The 27,473-nt window shown below is 46.7% G+C and overlaps 1 protein-coding gene across 2 annotated transcripts; it reads left to right on the plus strand.

Annotated features, from left to right (window-relative positions):
• The first annotated feature begins 245 nt into the window (after positions 1–245).
• On the plus strand, positions 246–18,455 carry LOC138847039 (uncharacterized). 2 transcript variants are annotated; one of them, XM_070064596.2, is made up of 16 exons: positions 246–506; positions 1,756–1,839; positions 3,302–3,388; positions 3,847–3,933; positions 6,501–6,629; positions 9,692–9,742; positions 10,763–10,835; positions 11,001–11,127; positions 12,707–12,808; positions 13,482–13,542; positions 13,641–13,676; positions 13,753–13,820; positions 13,932–14,017; positions 15,092–15,162; positions 16,705–16,831; positions 18,306–18,455. In XM_070064596.2, the coding sequence occupies exons 1-16, from the start codon at positions 261–263 to the stop codon at positions 18,323–18,325; spliced, it is 1,455 nt and encodes a 484-aa protein (XP_069920697.2). In that variant the 5' UTR covers positions 246–260; the 3' UTR covers positions 18,326–18,455. The 2 variants fall into 2 exon arrangements, with proteins under 2 accessions (XP_069920697.2, XP_089177665.1); XM_089321539.1 differs by having other exon boundaries at positions 13,753–13,814.
• The last annotated feature ends 9,018 nt before the right edge of the window (positions 18,456–27,473 follow it).

Consider the following 27,473-nt stretch of genomic DNA (forward strand, 5'->3'; position numbering starts at 1 on the left):
TGGTGTCCACATGGAATGTTGGCCCTGTAGGTGGAGGTTTTACCTGCTTTGCCATGATACCAGCCCCATAGATGAGTCTTTTATTTTTTAAAGTATATTTCTCATATTCGAGGAAGACAGAAAGGGCAAAAAATAAAAATAAAAACAAAAAAGGTGGCCCGAATACTAGGCCCTATTTCAGTGGCAGCTTCTGGTTCTGTAGGGTTGAGGAAGTAACAGTTGTCTGGGAACACCCAAACATCGCTGCTCTGTCTGTTGTGATGGGTGGATGTGTTCCAGCTGCTCACACCTCCATCTCACCCCAGACTATGTCCTGGAACTGTGGGGCAGCAGAAGCGCCCCTTCTGTCCCCATTTCCTGAGATGGCTGGCGGCCGTGTCGCTCTAGAGAAGGGTGAGCAAGAGCGGCAACGCGCCCAGCACGTGGGGGAAGATGACAAGCGGCACTTCAGTGACTATCCTGATCTACTTGACGCAGCTCCTCCACTGCCTCCCCACGAGCTCCAGGTAGGAGGCCTCAAAATACATCTTTAAAACGAGCCAAAAAAACCTTTCAAAGTAAAAAACAAAAACAAACAAAAAACCCAACAAACTGTTCTGTTTCTGTCCAGTGTTCAAAGGAGGAAATATCTTGATCGTTTTTATTGAGACTGTTTGCCGTTACCAGGTTGCATTGTCAATGACAGTGGAGCTCCTTGCCCATCCTCATCTCTGAGCATGTGGATGAATGATCCTGGCTTGCATTTCCCTCCTCCATCCATGCCTATGGTCACTGGCTGTCAGAGCCTCAGCTTTTAGTGGCTCCATTGGATCTCACTCAGGATTGCATAACTGACAGCCATGTCCAGGCAGCCGGCAGGTGTAGCCAGAGGGCCCGGGCCGGGGCGGGGGTGTTTTACAGTGATTGGCCAGATGGCCTTGTGCTTCTCGTGCATTTGATGGGCGTCTGTAAACAAGGTGCTGAGAGCAACGGCAGCGAGGCCTCCCGGCCGGCGGGGTTCCTCACAGAGAGCGTGCTCCCCAGGACTGCGCACTGCACTCCCCTCCGCTGGGAGGGCTGACGGTGGAAGGGCTCAGGTTCCGTCCACTTTCTAGAGAAGTTCAGCAGGCACAAAACTGAGGCTGGGTTGTGGGTTGGCGTGAATTCTATTTTGAGCTTTTCTTCCAATAACACTTGCACATCTAGGTTCTGTAGAATGATATGTTTGCCTTTTGTCATGGTGACCAAACATTCCCAATTTATTGCCTTCCTTCACACAGTGATGTCTACTGTCACCGTTGATCGGTTCAGGTGCAATACCAGGAGTCAGGAAGAGGAAGTCTTAGTGGCTGTTTGGAGTTGTGTTTCTAAATAACTTCGATTCTCATAGTGTCAGTTGGAACACACATCACTTTACCCTGCAAATCCTCATGTACTTCCAAACTTCACACAAAGTGTGCTGGTTCAGAATCATTGTGAACATTGAAGAAAACTTCAGGTTTTCTTGGAAATCTGGGTTCAACAATAATGCGTACTTAATTTTTGGAATAAATCTTTCCATCCTGCCATCCTGAACTGCTCAGCCAAATCTATCACATGTATAGAAGGAAATCAGACAGAATGGGTTCATTTTTGTTGGGACAATAACTAAGTATAACTGTCACAGGAGTTCCCCATCTTTCTCAGTCATGTTCATGTGTGTAATAGATGTCTATGTATTATCACCATTGACACCTTAGCACATTTTGTAATTGTTTTTCTCATTCTTCCATACAGATTGGCCATATAATTGGATTTGCTCCAAAACTATTCAACCAGCTATTTCATGTACATCCAAAAGATCTTGGTTTCACATCCAAAGTAAGGTTATATTTATTTGTCAATCAATTACAAACTGACTTACAAATTCATAGGTGAAATTCTGTTAACCATTTTAACATATTTTCCATGTTTTGGTCAGAAAAATAAAACCATGTCAGCTTGTGTGTCAGATTTTGTTCTAGCAGATGGTTTGGTAAACGTGCAGTAAGCAGTATGTCTTTAAATAATAGAATTTGTTTATTTTTAACAACTATACACAGCAAGGAAATCATTACCTCATTTAAGATGGCAAATTCATCCATAACTCTCAAATATTTCCTCCTGCTCCTTGCTCATCCACCTGAATGTCTCCTTTCTCCCATTCCCCATCGAACCACTGATCCTAGTCCATTACATTCCACAGAAGGGACTCAGACATGATGGGCTTTTTTTTTTTTTTAAGATTTATGTATTTATTTTGAATGGTAGAATGAGATGAGAGAGAGAGAGAAATGAGGGAGAGAGGGAGGGAGGGAGGGAAGGAGGGAGAGAGAGAGAAAGAGGGGAGAGATCATCCACCCACTTGTTTACTCCCACAATGGCTGGGGTCTGCCCAGGCTGAAGCCTGGAGCCTGGAACTCCTTCCAGGTCTTCCATGTGGGTGGCAGGGGCCCAAGTTTGTGGGTCATCATCGCTACCTTCCCACGTATGTCAGCAGATAGCTGGACTGGAATTGGAGTAGCTGGGACTAGAACTGGTGCTCTGATAGGGGATGCCAGCCTAGAAGGCAGCGGCTTACCTGCTATGCCACAGTATCGGCTCAGTGGGCTTAATTTCTTTTGGCTTAATAATTCAGGTATGACTGTCACAGCAGTTGTCCATCTCACCAGTCACACCCATATCTATAAACAAGGATCTGAATAATTCCCATTGATATCTTAGCAAATTTAGTAAACATTTCCTCATTCTTCCATATAATTTGACCATATTTTTGGATTTGTTACAAAACAATTTAACCAGTCATTTCACAAACATTCAATAGGAGATCTTGGCTTCATTTCCAAGTAAGTTTGTTTTCATTTATTAATTGTTGTAAACTGGCTTATAAATTCATAGGTAAAATTCTATTAACCATTTTACCAGATTTTCCATGTTTTGTCAGAAAAAAAAGCTCTTGTCAACTTGTGTAGTAGAGTTTTTCTACAGATTAAATTTGGCAAAATCGTATATGATAAGCAGTATCTCTTCAAAGATAGGTTGTATTTGTTTTTACATTTGTATACATTAATGAAATTGTCACATCATTCAAGATGGTAAACTCACCCATTGCTCTCATATATTTCCTTCTAAACCCTGTGTATCCATCGTCCTTCTCCCGCCACCTTCTTGTCCTGCCCTGCTGCCTTAATCTCCAGGCTATTTACTTTATAGAAGAGACTCAGAATCGTGAACATATATCTATGAATTACTCCTACTTATACTGTAGCAACTTCTGTAAATGTTTTCTCATTCTTCCATATAGTTTGGCCATGATTTTGGATTTTTTACAAATCAATTTTACCAGTCGTTTCACGAATATTCAATAGGAGATATTGACTTCACCTCCAAAGTAAGTTTGTATTCATTTATTAACCAATTGTAAACTGGCTTATACATTCATAGGTAAAATTCTATTAACCATTTTAACAGATTTTCCATGTGTTGTCAGAAAAAATTAAACTCTAAGTTTATGTATAAAATGTTTTTCTACAAGTTGTTTGGTTAATTGTGTATAGTAAGCAGTATCTCTTCAAAGCTAGGATATATATTTTTTTTACGTTTGTATACAGTAATGAACTTGTCACATCATGTAAGATGGTAAACTCTCCCATCGCTCTCATACATTTCCTTCTGCTCCCTTTTCATCCATCTGATCTTCTCCCTCCATCCTCTTGTACTGCCCTGCTACACTGATCTCCAGGCTATTACATTTTACAGAAGAAACTCAGAATTGTGAACGTATGTCTATGAATTATCCCACTGATACTACAGCAATTTTTATAAACTCTTTCTCATTCTTCCATATAGTTTGTCTATGTTTTGGGATTTTTTACAACACAATTTCACCGGTTATTTCATGAACATTCAATAGGAGATATTGGCTTAACATCCAAAGTAAGTTTATATTTACTTATTAATTGAGCATAAACTTGCCTATAAATTTAGGTAAAATTCTATTTGTAATTTTAAAATATTGTCTGTGTTTTCATTGGAAACATAAAACTGTGAGTTTGTGTACCAGGTTTTTTTCCTACAGATTGTTTGGCAAAGATCTTTATAGAAAACAGTATCAGTTTCAGAAGTAGAATTTATTCATTTTTAACATATGCATACAGTAATGAAACCATCATCTCATTTAGACTGTGAACTCGGCCATCACTCCAGATATTTCTTTCTGCTCCTTGTTAACTCATCTGACCTCTACACTCCCTCCTCCCATTCTTCCCTGAACCACTGATCCAGTCTATCTCATTTTATAGAAAGTAATCCAACATGATGGATGTTATTATTGTTTTTACAGATTGGTTAAGTCAGCATGACCAGATATTGATCCATATCGTTTTATATAGTAGTAGTTTGTTCCTTTCCATGGCTGAGTAGAACTCTTTACCTTGGATATACCACAATTTACTTATCTTTTATTTTGGAATGGGTTGCAGGAATTGTATTTCCATTGATCTTTACCCTTAAAATAAAAACTCAGAAACTCACATGCTTGTGAAGTTTTCTAACATCTCCTTGAATTTTGCAACTCCACAATGAGAAAGATCCAATTGTATTGTACCTATAATTCTTCAAGCATGAACAATCTCAATCATTTTTGGAACTCCTGTTAAAAAAAATTCAGACATAAAAGACATTTTGGTTATGATAATTGATTTGAAAGGCAGAGTTATAGGGAGACAGAGAGAGAGAGAGAGAGAGAGTGAGTTCTTTTATCTGCTGGTTCACTCCCCAAATGGCTGCAATGGCTGGAGCTTGGCCAATTGGAAGCCAGGAACCAGGAGCTTCTTCTGGGTCTCCCATGCGGGTGCAGAGTCCCAAAGACTTGGGCCATCTTCTACTGCTTTCCCAGGCCATAGCAGAGAGCTGCATTAGAAGTAGAGCAGCAGGACTAGAACCGGCGCCCATATGGGATGGCGGCACTGCAGGTGGTGGCTTTACCCACTGTGGCCCCAGTTCTGGTAATTTTTTAAAAAGAGTTATTTGATAGGCAGAGTGACAGAAAAAGGAAGGAAGAGTCAAAGTTAGAGAATTTCCACCTGCTGATTCACTCCCTGAATGGCTCCACAGTAAGTTTTGGGCCAGGTCTAAGCCACAGCGCCTGAGATTCCATCCAGGTCTCCCACATGGGCAGCAGGGACTCAAGCACTTGGGCCATCATCTGCTCTTTCCCAGGAACATTGGCAGGGAACTGGATTGGAAGTGGGACAGCTGGGACTTGAGAAAAGTGCTCCAGTATAAGGTGTTGGTGTAGCAGGCGGCAGCTTCATCCACACAGCCCCATCACTTGCCTGGTTTTGCTAATTAGCACTGCCATTTTGTTATGAAAATGTGCAGACATATAGCATTGGCTGATTAACATTTTACCAAACATGAATTTACACATATTCATCCGTCCCTCTCAGTCCTTCTTAGTTTCAGTATATTTCATATTGAATTATAGACATCACTGTACTTCCTCCTAAGTAGTTCAGCATGACTGTCACGAACTAGAATTACCTATTTGTTGACAGATTTTCCTTTTCCAAAAAAAGTTACATGGAGGAAAACATAAATATTGGGTATAAGTTCACTGTTTGGAAAATATATAAAAACCTTCTCAAGATCTACAATGTGACAGTCACCCAATAATTGCCCTCACTTTTTCCCAGTAAGTTCCTGCCCATATCAAGGATTAACTTTGCTTATTCTAGAATTTTGTATGAACAGATGCATGCTTACCATATTTATTCCTTTTGTCTTATTCTACTCAACACCATATTTCTAAAATCACTCACATGTTTCATAAATCAGGAAATAATTTTCTTCCATTCCTGACTTAGCATAACACTTGCATTACTAGCTCTGTTTAATTCATCATCTTGAAAGAAACATTTAGAATTCGAGAGCTACGTTTTCGAAAAGCATACAGTTAAATCCAGAGCAATCCATGGAAAGCAGTCAGAATTTACTCTGTGGGAATTTCTGTCTTCATTCCCATGAAGGTCTAATAGAATTGATGTCAATAATAATAATAAATCCACACTTCAGCATCATTTTCAGTATCTTCATCTTGGTTTTATTTCATAAATAAAACTTACCTTTTTTTAAAATAAAATTACCTATTGATTCTACTTTTTTTTACTGATGCTGATGCTTAAATGAGGAAAATCAATGAATCCCAGAAAGAAGTGCAATGAAGGGGGTTTCTGTGCAGCGATAGACCCCAGAGAGGGCAGGGCCAGGGTGACCTGGGTTCTCTACGTGAAGGCACCCACTTTCACAATGACTTTCCACACTCAGACACCCAGGAAACGCGAGACTGGCAAGTGTGACGTTTCTTGAGGCAGTGGAATTCCCTGCAGTGACCTGAGGAGTGTGGTGACCCCTGGCAGGCTTGCTCAGGGGTCCTAAGGGTGAGCCCTTGCGACTGTGTAATGTGTTTGAGGATTCTCACTGTTTCTGATGTCATCTTACAGATGGTTGAGATTCCACAGTGCCGGTTTCATTTCGGTCTGCATTGTTTGGGAATTTTCCAGAAGTTGATTGTCGGTGTTTTCCTTGGGATTTCTACATTTAAGATTTTCTTCTGCAGAACTAAACTTGCTGTGAGTATACTACCATACCATACAGGCATACTTTGCATTATAAATGAAGAGGAATTTTCAGCCACGGATCCCTTTGTTTGCATTTAGCACTACTCCTCATTGAAGCAACACTCTCCCTACATCCCACCAGTGTTTAAAACCCCATCTTCATTTACATTGCAATATTTCTATATTTCTTTAGAGATTACTCCCTTGACTCATGTTCTTTAGAGATATGTCATTTAGTCTCCAATTATTTTGTAGGTTTTCAGCTATCTTTCTACTATTGAATTGTAGATGAATTCTTTGGCCTGAGAGGAAATTTCCTACTATGACTGTTTAGCATGTGTTTTATGGCCCTGAGTGGTGTCTACCTTGGTGAATGTTTATGAGCCTGGGAAGAACCTGTATTGTTCTGTTATGGAATTTTTTAAAAGATTTATTTATTTATTTGAAAGTCAGAGTTACACAGAGAGAAGAGGAGAGGCAGAGAAAGAGAGAGAGGTCTTTCATCTGCTGGTTCACTCCCAATTGGCTACAATGGCTGGAGCTGTGCAGATCCGAATCCAAGAGCCAGGAGCTTCCTCCAGGTCTTCCCACATGGGTGCAGGGGCCCAAGGAACTGGGCCATCTCCTACTGCTTTCCTAGGCCACAGCAGAGAGATAGGTCAGAAGTGGAGCAGCTTGGACTTGAACTGGCGCCCATATGGGATGCCAGCACTGTAGGCGGTGGCTTTATGCGCTATGCCACAGTGCTGGCCCCATGGGATTAAAGTACGCAATAAATGTCAATAGTTTCAGGGCCTGGTGTAGTGGGTAAAGCTGCCACCTGCAGTGCCAGCAACCCACATGGGAGCCAGTTTGAGTCCTGGCTGCTCCACTTCCAATCCAGCTCTCTGTCATGGCCTGAGAAGGCAGTAGAAGATGGCTCAAATGTTTGGGCCCCTGCACCTGCCTGGGAGACCCAGAGAAGCTCCTGGCTCCTGGCTTCAGATTGCCCCAGCTCCAGCCTTTGCAGCCATTTGGGGAGTGAACTAGCAGATGGAAGACTCTTCTCTCTCTGTGTGTGTGTCTCTGTCTCTCTGTAACTTTGCCTTTCAAATGAATGAATAAATAAATCTTTAAAAAGTGCCAATAGGTCCTGTTCTTAGATTCCCTGTGTTGCTTTTCATCTCCTTTTCTCCTTTACATTTTTCTTTTGGGACTTCCTTCCTTCCTTCTTCCTTCCTTTCTTTGAACTTATTCATTTGAAAGGCAGAATTAGAGAGACAGAGGTCTTCCATCTGCTGGTTCCCTCCCCAAATGGCTGCAATGACCAGGGCTGGGCCAGGCGGAAGCCAGGAGCCTGGAGCTTCTTCCAGGTCTCCCACCTGGGTGTAGGGGTCTAAGCACTTGGGCAATCTTCTGCTTTCCCATTAGCAGGCAGCGGGATCAGAAGGGGAGCAGCTGGAACTCAGACCCGTGCCCATGTTGGAACTCAAACCAGTGGCTTTACCACTATGCCACAACTCTGGCCCCCTGACATCCTAAATTCACTGGTTTGTTCTTCATCTGTGTTGAGCCTGATAGTGAACCATCAAAGAGATGCCTCATTCTGCTACTGTGTTTTGATATCTTGCCTTTCTTTTGGAGCCTTACAATTTCTCTTTCTCTGCTGATTATTTCTTCTTGCATTACGCCCAGTTTTTCCATCCGAGTCTTTGCCATATTAATCAGTGGTTTTAAATTCCAAGTCTGATCATTCTATTATTGCTGCCATAGCTCAGTGTAAGTTAAATGCTTTCTTTCTGTCAAACTGTGGGTTTTGTTTCTATTGGTGAATTTACTATGTTTTCTAATTCTTCAATGAACCCAGACATCGTATGCAGGTTAAACGGGACTGAGGTCAATAACTAGTTTGTATGTGGGGGTTTTAGGTTTGTCTGACTACAGATTAGGCTGTTTTCTGTTTACTCCAACGGAGAGTGGCAGAAGCTAAGATTTCCTGTCTTGTCCGTGCCCTTGTGTCCTCGAGGAGATATCCCTGAGTCCATAACATTGGCACACAGTGCCTCAGCCTAAAGCTCCAGGGGCCATGGAGCAGCCCTGTGGTGGTGATCGGGCCCCAGGGTTCCTGAGCAGCTCAGTCTTCCACGGAGCCTGAGCCCTGAACGTTCACCTGTGCTGCTCAGTGTGATTCTGGTTTTCCCTCCAGGTTAGGAAGGGTAGAGAGAGGGAGAGTTGGCTATTTCCCTTCACAGTGGTCATGTAGTTTCTGGAAAAATCGCAGTTAGGCTCTGGGAAAACAGATTTTCAAGAAGGCTGGCCTTTTCAAAGAGAAGGAAAGACTCTGGGCTACTTTCTCCTACCTTTGGGGAAAGCAGGAGAGGCCTGTTTTCTGATGAGCACTGTGAGGACCTGTTGGGACTCCTAGAGAGAAGATGTGCAACGCATGGTGCAGCCCCATGTGCAACACTGTGAAATGTCACGCTTATCCACACTGACAGTCAACTGTGTGAGCCTGGGGGCTGACTTCTACTGAGTGCTATTCAGCGTTCTTGTACCCATCACACAATGTCTTAAATGTAAAAGACTGACCTGAGTAAGCAAACATTCAGCATTACCCTGCAAGGTTAAAAAACAAAACAAAACAAAACAAAACAAAACTGAGAGAATTATCAGATGAACAAGACATCAGGCCAAGGAAAGCAGTCCCTGACACTCTTGATGCTGAACAGAGAATTTTCTAGGTGAAGTGAGAGACACTTGGTTTTGTTTTGATTTCCTTTCTTATCTATGAAGAACATTGCATTTGAGCCATGTGACTTGAACACCACCTTCTTTGCCCTCATTGTTCACCCAGTCTGTCCCGCGAGCTACTAAGCAGAAATGGTGTGATGCCACAAAACATTCATGCCTTGAGGTGTTTCTTTGTTCCTCATTTCTGTGTGTTTGACAGTCCCTGGCCCCAGCCTAGATCAACCACTTTTCCATCAAATATAGAGGTAGCTCCAGATAGATTTGCTCAACCTTTCATATTTTAAGTGTTTGGTCCAGTGTTTCTATGGAAATCACAATGCACATTTTATTTCTATTATGTGCAGATACTAGAAAAAGAAAAATATACAGAGAATTTGAAGAACACTACGTCAGAGGTAAGCTGTCTACATTTGCTACAGGGTTTCCATTGTACACCTTACCTTTGATTCAGAACAAATATTTCATGATTGTGTGGTCTCTACATGGAATTTTGTTCTCAGAAATCACATCATTAATAAGCATGGTGTTTTTTTTTTACTTTTTTTTTTTTTTTTTTTTTTTTTTTGACAGGCAGAGTGGACAGTGAGAGAGAGAGACAGAGAGAAAGGTCTTCCTTTGCCGTTGGTTCATCCTCCAACAGCCGCCGCAGCCGGTGCGCTGCGGCCGAGATCCGATGGCAGGAGCCAGGTGCTTCTCCTGGTCTCCCATGTGGGTGCAGGGCCCAGGCACCTGGGCCATCCTCCACTGCACTCCCTGGGCACAGCAGAGAGCTGGCCTGGAAGAGGGGCAACCGGGACAGAATCCGGCGCCCCGACTGGGATTAGAACCAGGTGTGCCGGCGCCACAAGGTGGAGGATTAGCCTAGTGAGCCGCGGCGCTGGCCAATAAGCATGTTTTTCATTAGGTTAAAATTACCATTAATGAGTCCTTGCTCTGGAATATGACACCGAAGTCCAAAGACAAGGTGGTAAGAAGGAAAATGATGAGATGACAATCAAGGGTGAAGTCCAGAGCCAGGAACTCCATCCTCTTATCCCCCATGGGTGACAGGGACCCATATACTTGGACTAACATGAATGGCTGCTTCCCAGGCACATTAGCTGGAAGCTGGCTGGGTTAGATGTAGAGTAACCAGAGCTGGAACTGGCACTCCAACAAATGATGTCAGTGTTGTTAAGTGGTGGCCTAACCTGCTGTACCACAATGCCAGTGCCCCTCACTTCCTTTAAAGAGATTTTTAATTATGGCAAAAACACATAGCGTAAAATTAACTGTCTTAACCCTTTTAAGCGCTAGCTTCAGTAGCACATATACTAAACTGCAACCCTTTTAAAATATACAATTCAGTAGTGTTAAAGAGAGTCACACTGTGCTGTCATACTTCTTGAATGTCTCTTCTCATGTTTGTCTTAAAGTCTCAATTCATAAATGAGAGGCCTGGGGCAGCAGAGCCGAGAACCTTGAATTCCAGCACACATCAGCGGAAAGGTATGGTGTTTGCCTGGCAGAAAGCCCCACCGAGTGGAAATGAGTTTTCCCTGGGCAGGTGAAGAATGGCTTCTGGCCTCCAGGGCCCTCCCCATCTCCCCTCCTCACCCCAAGGCCTCAGGTCCATGTACACACACACAAAGACAACTGTTTTATCCTTTACAGAACATGTAAGGAAATTACAATTCAACTGTGACACACGGGCATTTGTGAAAGCAGAAAAGGATCCTGAACTTGAAACTTGGAAGTTGCAGCTGGACTATATTCGCAAAGACCTACAGATGGCCGAGGAGTAAGACGTTCATGTGTTCACTGTGACAGACACTGCTGTGTCAGCACACGTGCAAACAATTCTCACTTTTTAAGAGTAACTCCTGCAATATTATTGCCATGTTCACTCTCAACACAATTGCGGTTGTCCTTTTTGCCTTGATTTCTAGAACCTGTGTTTTTTCTTCCCATCTGGCTGGTTGTCAGAAATTCCTGTCTATCATTTATTTGGGGTCAGAGGGGACACTGGCACTACCACTGACGACCTCATCATCTGGATTCCCTCGGGGTCCATGTGCCCTGCTCTTTAGGTTTCAGTCCCACCACCTGGTCTTGGCTTGCTGCGTGCTTAGTCATTATCTCAATACCAGACCTTGGGAAAAAAATCATTGAGGTCTGGTTGGATGTGATCTGGCTGCAGACAGGCAGGGCACTGGCAGGACTGGGCCCCCTGAATCCAGCCTACAACTGAGGTCACTCACTGTAGGCCAAGTCCCACATGAGTCACTACATTTCCAGTCCACCACCCTTCTGGGACTTAACCACAGTGTGTGGAATTCAGTGAGTCCCTTCTTTAGCAGAGCCTGAACCCCACTGTCTTCCTTCTCAGTCCCTGCCTCTGTGCCTTCGAAACAATATGTCTGAAGTAGGCGACAGGAGTTCCTCTCCCGACCTGCCCAGGTGTCCAGCAGTTGCTGCACCTGCTGGCAATGGCGTGTCTGGGCAGGGTCTCTCTGGCTGTGCCATGGCACCAGCCTTGCAGGGAGAAGTTCAGTCCTCCCATGGAAAAACTAGACAGTCAAGATCCCCTGCTTCATCCGAGTGAGCTGAGTTGTGTTCAGTTGGCTGGGCCTGGTTTCCATACTGAACTGACAAGAGCTTTCCCCAACTAAGCACAGGAGACTGCGCCCGGAGAGGTGCACAGTGCATATCGTAAAGTGCTTTTCATGTCGTTGACTTTATTTACTTAGGAGTAGGAGCAGAGAGAGAGGAATTAGCAGTCAGAATGGCCTGGGACTCGCCAGCAGGCCAGAGATGGATTTTTCTTTGTCCCTGTATGGGAAGCTTTAGTTTTTTCCTTGGAGTGTGGGGCTCAGTCTACACATTTATGGGTGTTAAGAAAAACTGCAGGGCATAAAAATTAAACCAGAGCCTCGCTGGTCAAAGAACTGTTCCTGAGGGGGCGGCACTCAGAACCAGAAGAGAGTCAGACATCTCTGCTCTGCAGGCAGTGAGAATTCACAGAGTAAGCAAGCGCAGAGATAGCTTCATGGGTTCCAACCAGGTGGTTGCCTCACACCTGTGGGCTCATCTGTTGGCGCCTCTGATTGGCTGAAGCATGGCTGCTTGTGACTGGCTGAGACTCAGCTGTTCCTTCTACTCCCGAGTTAGGCTCTTAGTTGATGGCACACTAAGCCAGGTTGCAGTTTCATGTAGGAACTCAGAATACGGGACCGCCCCAGGCCAATGGGCTCCTACTGAACACAGCGCAGGTTGTGGGGGAAGGGGCCTTTTGACTCCTGGCCTGCAGACCGCTGGCGGGGAGACAGGCAGAGTGTCACTGGAGCTACTGGATGATGTCTCTTTCCTTCCTGTCTCAGGGCAATGGCTAGAGGAAGACAGGAGCAGGCCAATACGGAGAAGCAGCTGTCTGCAAAAGAGGAAAAGCTGAATTCGACTACAGCAGAAATAGAGGAATGCAAGTGAGTTCAGGTGCTAAGCACCAGCATCTCACGAAACCTCCAACAGATGGTTAAATGTTCAACCTATGTACAATGTTTACTCGCGATTCACACAGAAATAGAAGCTAATATTTAGAAGATGTGTGTAGAGAGAACCCACGTCAGAAAAAAAGTCAAGTGTTACAAATTAGAAAAATGTACAGTTGCTAGACATCTCCTGATCCCCGACACTGGCCAGACCGTGTGGAAATCTGGTTCACGCAAATGGTTCTGGGATCGGTGACCAACTGTCCTAAGCTTTGGGAAAGCAGTTTTAAGTGGGCTGAGTCACATCTCCGAAAGTGACTGTGCCATTTGGAAACCCAGCCATGGCGGCCTGGGGAAACACGGTGAGGGCCTAAGTCAGAGAGTAGGGCCTCAGGGGGACAGGTGCTGGGGGTGGAGGAGAGAGCAGGGAAACACTGAGAAGGGACCAGGAAGCGGTGCCAGCCCGGAAGCTGCAGGCGTGCGTTCCAGATAGACAAGGACATGAGAGAGACAGCGGTGCTCCTGCTACACTGTCACAGACAGGGGACTGTTTCAGCGGTGCGGATAAACTGTGAGGCTCAGTGTGAGGGCAGCAGGGGCTCGGGCAGGGACTGAGAATCACACCCAGCGGTGCCCTTTCACTCATGAAAGCGAATCTAAATCACAGGAGCAGAATTCACCAGCTGCAGGAGGAGCTGCAGCAGGAGGAGCGCAGCTTTGCGTGCCAGGTGAGCTGCGTTCTGCAGAGCCCTGAGCGCCCCTCGCCCCGACCCTAACGCCCCCCACAAGCCCTCACCAGACCCTTGTGATGCGTTGGCTTTCTCAGGTCTCTGCGCAGTACAGAAAGTCTCTGGACAGCTGGGTAAGACTCTTTCTTAGCTTCCTTCCTTCTGTGCCCTGTCTTCCGTGACTGACGAGCCCACGTGTTCCTCCCACAGCACAGGGCCAATACGTTAGAGCAGGAGCTGGTGCAGCTCAACAGGGAGACTGAGCACTTGAGGTACAGGTACGGGCTAGGCTGGCCTCTCGAGCCCATCTTTGCATTTTTGAGATAAGGCTGTGTTGAGTGCCATGATGTTCTCGCTGTCATTCAAGCGCATTTTTTTCTGTCTTCAAGATGGGAGATGAAGAAGCTGGCCGAGGGGTACAAGAGGCAGGGGCCAGCCCTGGGAGGACCCGGCTGGGAGAACCAGGCCCGGAGAGGTAGGAGCAGTGGGGGCGGGGCAGCAGCTGCACTTCCGTGGCAGACTCCTCCCCTCGCTTCTTGTTCTGGGGGCGATCATGAGGGTCTCTGAACACTGTCCGCGAGCACTTAGTAAAGGGAACGCCTGGGCAGGCAGCACACTCAGGTGTCCTGGCCACGTGGCCCTTTGGGCCTTACCCATGAAGGGTGGAGCCGAGGCCCCTGTACTGGCCGTGGACTCCCCACTACCCCTGACCTCTCAGCTGCTCTGTGCACAGTGGGGAACTGGGCCAGCTCCTCCTGCCCCCTTGAGTCAGGGGCAGAAGCTTTATTGTTCTTTTACTTGAGAAACATAACACAAGGACACTCTCGAGTTGGGGCAGAAGGTCCTGTGAGACAAGCAGCTGCCTTGCTCTGTCTGCGTGGATAAATATTCTGCCGCCGTTCACTTTAATGTAGCAGGTGTTTCTGGAGGTGCCTTGATTCTTTCCGTTGTCATCTTGCACTGCGTGCTCTGGACCTCCGTTAGTGAGCAGATGTCCCCCAGCGTCGGTGTCCCTGCTGTCCTGAGTGAAATTCTCACATTCGCAGGGTCCCGTTGACCCCCAGGGCACTGCTTGTCTCACCACTGCATAGGAGTCTCTGGCAGCCCATTTGTGCCCCTTAATATGTAAACGACGCCGAGGCAGAAACAGAAGGCAGAGCACATGGCGACCGCGGGAGTGAAAATCCACCCAGGGCCAGAAGCAAAGGACAAGCAGTGCAGCTCAGGGCAGGGCTCGTGGGTGTCCTCTGCACCCAAGGCTGCCTTGTTGTCATTTTTAATCCATGTTTGAATTTTGACTTCCCCTGCAGGGAGGGAAACCTTGGTTTTCCTGTTGATTTCCAGCTCCCTTGTGTCCTGCCCTGTGCACAGTAGGGGGATGTGTTGGGCAAACTCCTGCTGGAGTCATCCTCAGGGCTCTCTGTGGCACCTGGTGACCCTGGGCCTCTGGTCAGGGCCCCCTGTGGGCTCAGGTGGTGGGGGAGGCATGCAGGGCTGCGGGGCACGGAATGTGTGCGAGCCAAGCCCGGTCTCTTCTTGCCTTCCGCAGATGCAGGCGCCCTCGCAGGCCCTGGGAGACGCAGTGGCCCGGTCCTGGACAAGCACGCTCAGAACGCACAGGTACATACCGGGGTCAATTTCTTCGCCCCCAGTTAGGGACACTTGACTTTGCGGAGGCTTGCTCTCCTGGCCTCGTCTGCACTGTGTGGGTCTTGTGATACCTTTGCTGTGTCTTTCACTTTTCAAAAAGCAAAATCTTCCCCAGGATCCACGGGCCTCACCCTTCCCAGCTGGGCGTGTCGGTGGCGCCTCTGAAGGTTTCATGCTTGAGGCTGGGGCCCGAGGGGGTCCGGGTCAGTGTCTGGCGGTCCCGGGTGGAGGACGGCACCGATCTCCTGACTCCGGGCCTTGCCGCGCGATGACTGCTCCTGAGCTCCTGTATTTGGTGGTTGCCACTTGACCTTTTCCTTTGTGGGGGCAGGTGACTGATCTGTTAGCACACCTGCTGTGATAATCGGAAATGAAAAACGTGAAGCCCATTCCCTCCGACAGGGTCTTGTGCTGGGTGCAATCTTGAGTGTCTATTCAGAGTCCGGGCTTTGCTAAGTTCCTACCTCTTTGCTGTCCCCTCTGCTGCTGCCGAGTCCCTCTGAGGGTGGGCCTTGTGCTCGTATCCGGCCTTGCTTCTCTGTGCCGGAAGTGTACACAGGCAGGGACAGAGTGAAGGGGGAAGTCGGGTCTGGAGTGCCCGCAGCAGCCTTCCAGCCGACCTGGGGAGCTGCGCCAGCTCACGGGTCTCTCACTTCCCAGGACGTCTCTGCTTTGATTTGCAAATGCACTGATTTTCATCCCAAGCACATTCTGTGTAGGACAGCGCGTGCCCCCACATCCTCCTGCACTTAAACTTCAGTCCTACCTGTGAGTTGAGGTCAATGTTGTCCCTGTGCCTCACTAACTTCCAAAGGCGACACTGCTGCTGTGTGCCCGGGACTCCAGGTCACCTGGAGAGCTCTGTGCCTGTGGTGGCACCTCCAGGGAGGACACCCTTTCTGTCAAGGGAAGCAGCAGGAAGGAGAGGGGTTTGCAGGGGCACTGGTGTCACCCGCTGCACCCCCTGAAGTGAGTTTTTCTGATCCCTTGGGAGCCCCCATTTCTGAGACTCAGAGTGGGCTTTCTGTGGAGTGTGCTAAGGCCACCCTTGCCCTGCAGAGCTCTGAGAATTAGGGACAGGCCAGGGAAAGCCTGTGGAGTCCTCCCCAGGGGCTGGTGCTGCCTGTGTGGAAGGTGCCCTCTCCTCCCCCTCCTCCCTCTCCTCTCAGCACGCACGTGAGGAGCAGGTGTGCTGGGGGGAGGGGAGCTGCACATAGGCACCCCTGTCTGGGAGGCTTCTCTTTGTGAGTTGCTGTGACAGAATCCTTGAGGACCAGCCCACTCCATCCTGATTGGCAGACACAGTTTTGTGTGGTGACATCCGTTTACTGCCCTGGCATCCAGGACTGTCCCCCACCCTCCACCCCGCCCCACTCCATGGGTCAAGACCCAGCAGAGCAGGGTGGTTTTGGAGCACTGACGCTGCATACTGAAACCTAGTGCAGGTGCCATGGCCTGTCAACCTGCTTTGCTGGGCCCATCACAGCAATGTTACTGTACTGTGTTCTGCAGGTCAACATGGAGGCACGGAGGTGCCCTCCTGCCTGGAGAATGCGCAAGAAGAACCGCTCTTGTCCACCGTGCAAAAGATATGGGCGAATGCGCTATGTTCCAAAGAGCACACTGTACACAGTGTATGGTATGTTAATCCGCGTGGAGTGAACTGACTTGCAAAGTGTACTCCTCTCTCCCTCCCTCTGAATGGTGCAGCAGGGGAGTGGGGCTGGCTGAGGAGCTGGAACGTAAGTCTCTGAGGACACACAAGGGGCTGCATTGACTCCCCATCATGAGAAGGCAGCAGATATATGAGGAAATAAGTTGCTTATAGAAGCCAGAAATATCAATTCTACAGATACACATGGAATCTGGGGCCACGTGCCCAGCTCTGTGAGGACTGAAACCCCTCCCTGACTTCAAGGGCATCAGATGTCCTCCAGGGAAGACACACCCAGGCCACAGCACAGAGCTGGGCAGCAATATAATGAGAGCGCCAATGCAGGGCCTGGGAGTATGAGTCAGGGAGTGATTTTCCTGGGAATAAACAGGAGCGTGGGGGAGAAGAGAGATGGAGGGGAGGAGGCGGGCCTCTTGGGGGTCTGGGGAGCTCCCTAAGATGGGCTGGAAGAGGCCACCCAGGCAGGGCGGGCAGTGAAAGTAGGAGCGTGGAGACCCCATGAAGTCACAGCTCCAGAAGCATCCCCGTGACCCACAGTAGGCCAGGGCCCCACGCTGCTCAGAGCTTGCTGCCCTCAAGCCCTTTGTCCATCATTGGCAGAAAAGATAAGGGAGTGCCAGTGAGGACGTGTGCCCTGGAGGTCCAGGAAATGGACCTTGGTCCTGTGAGGAGACTTTGCTTGATGAGGCCCCAAAGACTCTGACTGTGCAGCTGGGTCTGGGGCAGTGGGCAGCTCCCTCTGCATCGTGATGAGAGGCTCCAGGGGGAACTGAGGCTGACTGTGTGCTGCCCAGCTGGGCGCCTCTCACCACATCCCAGCCTCCTCTAGCCTTGCTCTCAGCTCCACATCAGGCACCATGGGGCTCTCCCTGTGGCTCTGCTGCCTCAGGCCCTGGTACCCACACTCTGTGGGGCCTCCTCTGAGCCCCCCTCAGTCACCTGTGACACGGAAATCCTTTTGGTTTCTGAGGACACTGTCAGGAAGAAGAAACAAGCCCATGGCAAAAGTACCCGGCAAATGTCTGCACATACTGGGCGCTCCCCTTCCCATGTCACATGAAAACTCTCCTCTTGTAAGATCATCAAAAGATGTTCACTGGAGTACAGTAAATAAATCTAAGGGCGTAATAGCTCAGGCCAAGACACGACTTGCAACCCTGTTTGCAAAGATGAGGCAGAGTCTCCTCTCTGTTACTCAAATTCAGACATGACAAGGTGAGGCAGTGATGAGGATGGCTCACAGGAAGCTCAGATCTGCCTGAGATGTGCAGACTGTGATGTTTCATGAGCTGGAGACACAGAAACAGCCACACATGGAGGTACTCGCTCGTAGCCCAGACAGATGAGGGGACACAGTGTGGACAGGACAAAAGTAAGACCACATGGAAATCATCTCAAATCTTCTTGCCTTCCATGCCAATCATTCTGAAATTTGAAGAGGAGCCCGAGCCACCCTAAGCATGCTGCGGCGATGACACACATTGAAGAACTGACCAGTGTGCACTCCTGAGTGTTTTCCCTGCTCCTTGCTGCCTCCTCCCTCTTCCATCCTTCCTAATGTTTCCCTAATAAACCTCATGACATCCCCTCTCTGTCTCAGTGTCTGTGTCCTGGAAGACCAACTGATAATTCCTGGTTCACAATGTGATTCACATTCACAGATCAAACATGGGCGGACACTCTGGTACTGCAGAGAGAAGCAAGATTGTCCTTTGTTCAAAAAAAAAAGATTTTTATTTATTTTTTTGAAAGGCATAACTATACACAAAGAGGGAGAGAGAGATCTTCCATCTGCTGGTTCACTCCTCAAATGACCACGAAGGCTCGGGCTGGGCCAGGCTGAAGCTAAGAGCCAGGAACTGCATGTGGGTCTCCCATGTGGGTGGCAGGGGCCCAAGCTCTTGGGCCATCTTCCACCGCTTCCCCAGGCTCATCAACAGGGAATTGCATCAGAAGCAGAGTAGCCAAGACACAAACCAGCACTCTTATGGGAGGCTGGCATTGTGGCCGATGGCGTAACCCGTAGTGCCACCACACTGGCCCCCCTCGAGATTGCCTTTTCTGTAGTATTGACCATGAAGAGCACGAGGTAGCCTTCTGGGGTCGGGAATATCTATCTGGATGTGGTGGTCTTGGGCTAATTCTAGAAGTGTTCACTGAGGACCAGGTGTCTGCCAGTCACACTGGTGCCTTGTGACCAGATACACAGGCACACAGGCACGCATCCCACGATGTGGCCAGTTTAGGTCATGGGCAATGGCTCTCCAGCAGTGGCTCAGAGAGCCCAGCAGGAGGATCCCAGGTCAGACATTGTAGGGCCCTTCCTTCACTGGACCAGCTGCTCTTCAAGGGCGCCGTTCCATTAAGACTCTGTGGGCAGCTGAGCTTGGAGCAGAGATTTCTTGAACCCTCCTGTGAACTGCACGGTCCTTAGCATTTCTTTACTGAGTGATGGGCAGAGGGCAGTTCTAAGAGGAACTATACCTAGGGCTGGAGTAGAGCAGAGGGCTTGAGTCGTAGAAAAGGTCAGGCACAGAATGGAAGAGAGAGAGTACCAAGAGGGAAAAGAGGGGCTAGAACCTGCTGCCCCTGGCCCTTGGCTTCTGGCCTCACCAGGATTCCAGCCGTGGCTCTGGCACATGGTCTACGGAGGTTTTCCTTGATTCCTCTCTGTTCCCTATAGGCGGTCCTCACCGAGGAGGATCCAGGGGTAACTGGGAGTCTCCTGCTGGAGCGGAGGGTCTCATGCACCTTTCAGGCGGCCCCCTAGAGATGTCTTTGGATTGAACCTCATTGTCCTTGCTCTAGCTTGTCTCCCTTCTCCTTCACTTTCTCAGGCTCTCACTCTGCTAGCTGGACTCCCCTACCCAAATAATCCATGGCCAGAAAGCCCTGGGTCCAGACCCTGCTGTCAGAGATGGCAAGGGAGACCCAGGATACCACCAATAGGCCCCACTTCGGGCATCCACAGCCCTGTGTGGTCCTGACACTGCCCAGCTCATATTTCCTGTCCCTGGGTGCTTGTCCCTCAGCCCAAGTTGCTCTCCTTGTGGCAGCAACTTGTCTTGGTCCCCTGCTGGGTCCCAGGGCAGGGCCTGGCCTTGACGATGAGGTCAGTTCAAAATCCAAAGATGGTAAAAGAAATTGGTGAATAAATTTGACTGAATTCAAAACTATCTACCTGGAATAAAATGCCATAAGAAAAGTCAAAAGAGAATGTGAAGTGGACAAATATTTGAGACTAAGATCACACAGGAAGGGGTTTGCCTTTTCTCAAATACATAGAGTTCAAAAATGAGGAGACAGTGCCAAACAACCCACTAGGAAAAGAGGTATAGACCAACAGCAGACTTTGAGAGGAACAGAAAACACCTATGACTCCTAAGCATGTGAAAAAAAAGGTCCATATTACTGACAAGAAAAGTACAGATTAAAACTACACTAAGATGTACTTTTTAACATAAGGAAGCAAAAAATTCAAAAGGTTGAAAACACACTTTGTCAGCACCACTTGGGAATCCAGGCTCTCATAGGCATTGATGGTATGTATCTGTAAACTGCAATTCCTATACGAGGCAATCCAGTAAAAGACATGCATGTGCCTTTTGACATAGTGGCATCACTGAAACAAGGTGGAAGTTCATGAGTACATTGGCTACTTTAAGGAAAAGGGAGAAGAGAAGATTTTCCTTCTATGTTAATAAGGCTCCACTGGATGGAAAATAAAAATAAAAAATAAAAATAAGGAAAACCTTTTTTTTTTTTTTTGACAGGCAGAGTGGACAGTGAGAGAGAGAGAGACAGAGAGAAAGGTCTTCCTTTGCCGTTGGTTCACCCTCCAATGGACGCCGTGGCCGGTGCGCTGCGGCCGGCGCACCGCGCTGATCCGATGGCAGGAGCCAGGAGCCAGGTGCTTTTCCTGGTCTCCCATGGGGTGCAGGGCCCAAGCACCTGGGCCATCCTCCACTGCACTCCCTGGCCACAGCAGAGGGCTGGCCTGGAAAGGGGCAACCGGGACAGAATCCGGCGCCCCGACCGGGACTAGAACCCGGTGTGCCGGCACCGCTAGGTGGAGGATTAGCCTAGTGAGCCGCGGCGCCGGCCAAGGAAAACCTTTTTTGCTGTTAGTGAGAGAGAGAGAGAGACAGAGGGAAAGGTCTTCCTTCCATTGGTTCACTCCCCTAATGGCCACCACGGCCGGATATCCGAAGCCAGGAGCCGGGTGCTTCCTCCCTGTCTCCCATGTGGGTGCAGGGACCCAAGCACTTGGGGCATCCTCCACAACCCTCCTGGGCCACAGCAGAGAGCTGGACTGGAAGAGGAGTAACCGGGACTATTCCTGGTGCCCCAACCAGGACTAGAACCCAGGGTGCTGGTGCTGCAGGTGGCGGATTAGCCAAGGGAGCCATGGCACTGGCTAGGAAAAGGTGTTTTTTTTTTTTTTTTTTAAAGAGTGGACAGTGAGAGAGAGAGACAGAAAGGTCTTCCTTTTTGCCATTGGTTCACCCTCCAACAGCTACCGCGGCCAGCGCACTGTGGCCGGCGCACCGCGCTGATCTGAAGCCAGGAGCCAGGTGCTGGACTGGAAGAGGAACAACCGGGACAGAATCCAGCGCCCCGACCGGGACTAGAACCCGGTGTGCTGGCACCACAGGCGGAGGATTAACCTATTGAGCCACGGTGCCGGCCAACATTTCATACCAAAAGTACAAGGAACTTCAAAAGTTTGTGGAAAATGGAATTAGAAAATAAACTTATTTCAGTTTAAAAAAATTGAAATCCATGCATACAAGGAATCTTCAAAAAGTTCATGAAAAGTGTGTATTATAAAGAAACTTTGCATGGATTTCAAATCATTTTGTACCAAATTTTAAAAAAAGACATTTTCCATGAAGCTTTTGAAGTTCTTTTATAAGTGCTCCCAAGATAACTTTGTTGCTGTTGATGACTTTGACCACCTGACTGAGGTAGTGGTTGTTGGCCTTATCCACTGCAATTTTTTTTCTCTGTGCATTGTGTATGATCTTTGGATAATGTCAATTTATGTATCTCTCACTCAAGTGAGAAGTTATGCATCATCCTCTGGAGAAGTTGGTAGTTACATTAGTTATTTGGAACTTTACTAAATATTTTATTATGTAACTACTATGTATTATGCTATTTTTCATCCATTCACTCATTCATTTAACTGTAGAATCATTGGTATTGCTTGTCTATTTTTGGCAATACTAGCTTTCTCTCATATTTACAATTCATCAGAATAATTCTGAGGAACTGTTCTAACCACTCTGTGGAGTTAATGAATCAGCATTTCCCTGCTTATGACAGTGCATTTCTTTGTAAAACATATTGTGTTGGGTAAGGTAGATCCACAGGAAGTCGGTGGTGTGCAGGGTCAGCCCAACTTACAGCCAGTCAGCTATGTCATTCGGTGATTCCTGCGTGTGGAACTGAAGCGTGCTGAAGATTCTCTGGGCAGCCAGCCGCCATGAGAGGGCGCAGCTACGCCGACAGAGCCACTGTGTCCAGCTGGCCCCGCCTGCGCCACGCTGGCCTGCCTTTCCCAGAGCATGCTTTGGCCACAGAACCATGGGACTTGCCAGCTCCACAGCCGAGCTGTGCTGGCCTCAATGCAAATCACAAATCACAGTGAAGGCAAGATGCAGTCTGGCTGAATATTTGAGTCTGCGGGTCCCCGGCCTCTTGGGTTCCCTACATTTACGTCTTACAAGACATCTTGAATCCTTTCTGTTTGGGGCAAGTCATTCTTGAATAAAGCTGACGGAAACATTTGCATGCTGGTATTTACCTGGACATAGTGTTCAAACTTGGACAGATAGCAGGAAGATGATTGTCACGGTGTATCCTGTCTGTGTTTCTTTGTGAGAACCTGTTCAGTGGCTGTACCATGTTGGATTCCAGCAAGCAGTGGAGTCCTTGCTGCTTAGCATCCTGGCCAGAAACTGACATCATCAGTTTTTTGGAAATTCATCCCTTTGAATAGCTTATAGTGGCTCTTGCGCATTGGTGCTGTTTTCTCTTCTCTAGTGGAAAATGATGTTGACTCTTTTTGGCCTTTTTAATGGCTGTTTGTATGTCTTCTTTGGGGAAGTAACTGATTTTTATCTGGTTTTCAATTTACCTGTCTTCTTTCTTATTTTTTTTTTAAAGATTTTATTTATTTATCTGGGTGGTAGAGTTACAGACTGTGAGAGGGAGAGAAGGGAGAGACAGAGAGAGGTCTTTCATCCACTGGTTCATTCTCCAAATGGCTGCCATGGTTGGAGCTGAGTTGATCCAAAGCCAGGAGCCAGGAGCTTTTTCCTGGTCTCCTACATGGGTTCAGGGAACTTTGGGCCATCTTCCTCTGCTTTCCCAGGTCATAGCAGAGAGCTGGATTGGAACCTCTTCCAATCTGCTTGCAGGGATGCAGGCAGAATATCAACCTACTGCACCACAGCACCAACCCCTCAATTTACTGTCTTCTGACTGATGGTTTTATGTATCTTATGTATATTTTAGCTACAAGTCCTTTATAAAGTTATTTATTTTTTTTGAAAGGCAAGAATGACAGATACAGAGTCACAGAAAGAGAGAGCTCTTCTAGCCATTAGGTTCACTCCCCAAATGCCTGCAGCAGCTGCAGTTGGGCCCAGAGGAAGCTGGAAGAAAGAACTCAATCTGGGTCTCCATTTTCGTGTCTGTCAGGGACCCAGTACTTGAGCCTTCATCTGTTGCCTCCCAGGGTGCGCAGCAGCAGGAAGCTGGAATCAGGAGACTCAAACCTGAGTGCTCGGACATAGATGTGAGCCCAGAAGGCTACTCCTAGTTTTGAACTTTATGGATTTTAAGTTATGAATTTATGAGTCAATTTATAACTGAGGAAAAAATGTTATAAACTTGTACTGGATAGAAAATCTTCCTTTTATTTTGTATATCCATGAATTTCCCATAGGAAATCCTTCAAAATATTCAAAATCTTTTAGAAGGAATGGGGACAAATACAAATTTTGTGTACTTGTGTGTGTACACATATTTATAGATATTTGTACAGAGATAGGAAGCTACTATCTTACTTATATGGGAATTATTAATATCAATAAAGAAGTGTAGACTATACTTAAGGGCGAATTTTTAAACAATTGATATTTTCTTCCTATATTTGTTTTCTTTCTTTTTTTCATTTAAAAGCAAGATTTATTTAAGTCAGGGACCTCCTGGCAGAGTGGCCAGGAGGGGGCTCCAAGAGAGGCAAAACCCAAAGTGGCTGGTGGTAGTGGGGTTTTTAAACACAATTTTTGGGAAGAAACTGTCAGTCAGTACAATTGTTTTCATTCTTAATGAGGCATGTACATAATGTTAACTTTCTGAATTATATAAAAAACCGCACTGCAGTAAAATCTTAGCTATTTTAAGGTTAAAACTGAGAATCAAGCTTACTGAAGAATCACAACTAAGGGCAAGATGATGAAACAGGAACTCCTAGGCCCTCCTACCCCGAGGAGACATGGATTTAGCAAAGACAGGAACCATGTGCCTCTGTGAGAAATCTAGGAACTGGCTGAGACGTTCCTGCTCTGCAGATGAGTGTGAATTCAATAACATTAAAGCCCAGAAGTAAAATTCAGGGCTTCATCTCCCTCCCCCGCTCTTTCAGCAGAGTTCCTCCTCCTTCTGAAACACTGTGTGATAGACAGGAAGTTCCTAACTCCCATCCCTTCCTTGGAGAGGAAAAGGATGTGAATGAACTGCAAGTTCTAACTTTTAGAGGGGCCTTCCAAGAGGCTAGTTTCTTTCTTGGCTAAATCCACTGACAGTAATGGTATGCCAGGTGGGGGGTCTATATAAAAAAGATGACCCAGAGTGGGAATTTAACCTAGTGGTCAAGATGCCCACATTCTGTTTTGGAGCTCCTGGTTCAGTTTCTGGTTCTGGCATCTAACTCCAGCTTCCTACTAATGCACACCCTGGAAGGCAGTTGTGATGGCTCAAGTAGTTGGGTTCTCGCCACCCATGTGGGAGACCTGGAATAAATTCCTGTCTCTGAGGTTCAGCTCTGGCATAGTTTGGACTGTTGTAGGCATTTGAGGAGTGAACTAACAGATGGGAGCTTTTTCTCTCCCTCTCTCTCTCTCTCTCTTAAATGTAATTTATTATATTTTAGTACACCTGGTCAAGAGTGCAATACCAAAGATATACAGTAGGTAGAGCTCCAGTTTTGCAGATTACTACAAAACCAGACAGGGCACAGTATCATACACACCAGGAGAATCCCTGCGTAGAAACCTGCAAACCCCTTCCATTCCATTACATCGTCCAGAAAGGATGCAGCCTCAGAAAGAACTGAGAGGCCAGACTTTTCAGCTGGCGCAGCTGGAGAGAGTTCTTTTGTTTGAAATCAGACTGAAACATCTGGGAGGGTTGGCTAATTCTTCAAATGCCAAAATATCCCCCCAAATTAAAAAAAATACACAGGAAAAAAAACACAACACTTGAAGCAACACGTTAAACCTCTGCCTAGAATACAGAACCTAAAGAAATAGAGATTGATGAAATACTAGACAAACAAACCAAATTACCATAATAATAATGGCAAATGAATTAAAAGAAAGCATGGAAAACAAAATGAGGAAAATGAAATATGAACAAACTGGAAGGAAGATATGCTAATGAAGAGGAAAATATCAGAAGGTAGAAAACACTGGTGAGAGTAACTACACAAATTCTTTTTTTTTTTTTTTTTGACAGGCAGAGTGGACAGTGAGAGAGAGAGAGAGACAGAGAGAAAGTTCTTCCTTTGCCGTTGGTTCACCCTCCAATGGCCGCTGCGGCCGGCGCGCTGCGGCCAGCGCACCGCGCTGACCCGATGGCAGGAGCCAGGTACTTATCCTGGTCTCCCATGGGGTGCAGGGCCCAAGGACTTGGGCCATCCTCCACTGCACTCCCTGGCCACAGCAGAGAGCTGGCCTGGAAGAGGGGCAACCGGGACAGAATCTGGCGCCCCAACCGGGACTAGAACCCGGTGTGCCGGCGCCGCTAGGCGGAGGATTAGCCTAGTGAGCTGCGGCGCCGGCCTGTAACTACACAAATTCTGAATGTTGTATCTTTGTAAACATGGTGCATAAGCCATTCATATTTTTAGAATAATGACTAAAAACCAAAACAATTGAAAAATAATAACTACATTAAAATTCTAAGAGACAGAAAATATAGAAAGAGGTAAATTGGAAGATTAAAATAGAAATATGAGTTGGAGTTCTGGCACTGTGGCGTAGCGGATAAAGCTGCTGCCTACAGTGCCGGCATCCCATATGGGTGTAACTTTGAGGCCTGGCTGCTCTCCTTCCCATCCAGTTTCCTACTGATGCACCTGGGAAAGTAGTGGATGATGGCCCAAGTACTTGGTCCCCTACAGCTCACATGGGAGACCTAGATGGCGTTCCAGGCTCCTGGCCTTAGCCTGCTCTGGCCATTGCAACCATTTGGGGAGTGAACACACACAATAGAAGATTCTCTCTCTCTCTCTCTCTCTCTCTCTCTCTCTCTGTCGCTTGCTCTGCCTTTTAAATAAAGAAATAAAGGAAACTCGATGTAACATAGGCCATATATAACAACCAATAGTTGACATCATACTAGATAGGAAAATCTGAAAGCTTTTCCCTCTCAGATCTGGAATAAGGTAAGAGAGCTCACTTTTATCACTTATACTCATTATAGTATGAAATTCCCAGCCAGAGCAGTTGGGCAAGGAAAAGAAATAAATAGCATCCAAATTGGAAAGGGGGAAGTCAAATTGTCAGTGTTTATAGGTGACATGAACTTATAGATAGAAAACCCCAAAGACTTCACCCAAAAGTTGTTAAACAAATTCAGTAAAGTAGCAGGATACAAAGACAACATGTAAAAAATCAGGAACACTGTTTTCTACCAATAGCGGCTTATTTGAGAAAGAAATCTCATTTCCAATCGCTGCCAAAAATAAAGTAAAACACCACATAAGAGTAAACTTAAAGAGGTGAAAGATCTCTACAGTGAAAACTGCAAATCATTGATGAAAGAAATTGAAGAAGACATAAAGAAATGGAAAAACAAGTCAAGTTCATGGACTGGAAGAACCAACATTGTTAAAACGGCCACACTAGCCAAACTGATTTACAGATTCAATGTAACCACTCTCAAGTTACCAATAACATTTTTCACAGAAACAGAAAAAACACTACTAAAATATGTATAGGCTCTGCCTTTTAAGTAAATGAAAATAAATAAACATTAAAAAAAATTGTATGGAACCACCGAAGACCCCAAATAACCAAAGCAATGCTTAGCGAAAAGAACAAAGCAGGGGGAATTAACTCCTGGACTTTAAAATACATTAAACCAACAGAAAAAAGAAAAAATGTATTAAAAAGCTATAATAGTTAAAACAGTGTGGTATTGGCATAAAAATAAATCCACAGACCAACAGGACAGAAGAGACTTCAGAAGTAAACTCACATATCTACAGGCAACTTCTTTTTTGGCAAATTACTAAGGTCAAGCATTGGGTAAAACACAGTCTTTTCAAGAAATGGTGCTCGGAAAATTGGAGATCCACACGCAGATGAAT

Source organism: Oryctolagus cuniculus, chromosome 19 (assembly GCF_051225735.1).
Source record: "Oryctolagus cuniculus isolate XC-2025 breed Fujian yellow rabbit chromosome 19, ASM5122573v1, whole genome shotgun sequence".
NCBI lineage: Eukaryota > Metazoa > Chordata > Mammalia > Lagomorpha > Leporidae > Oryctolagus > Oryctolagus cuniculus.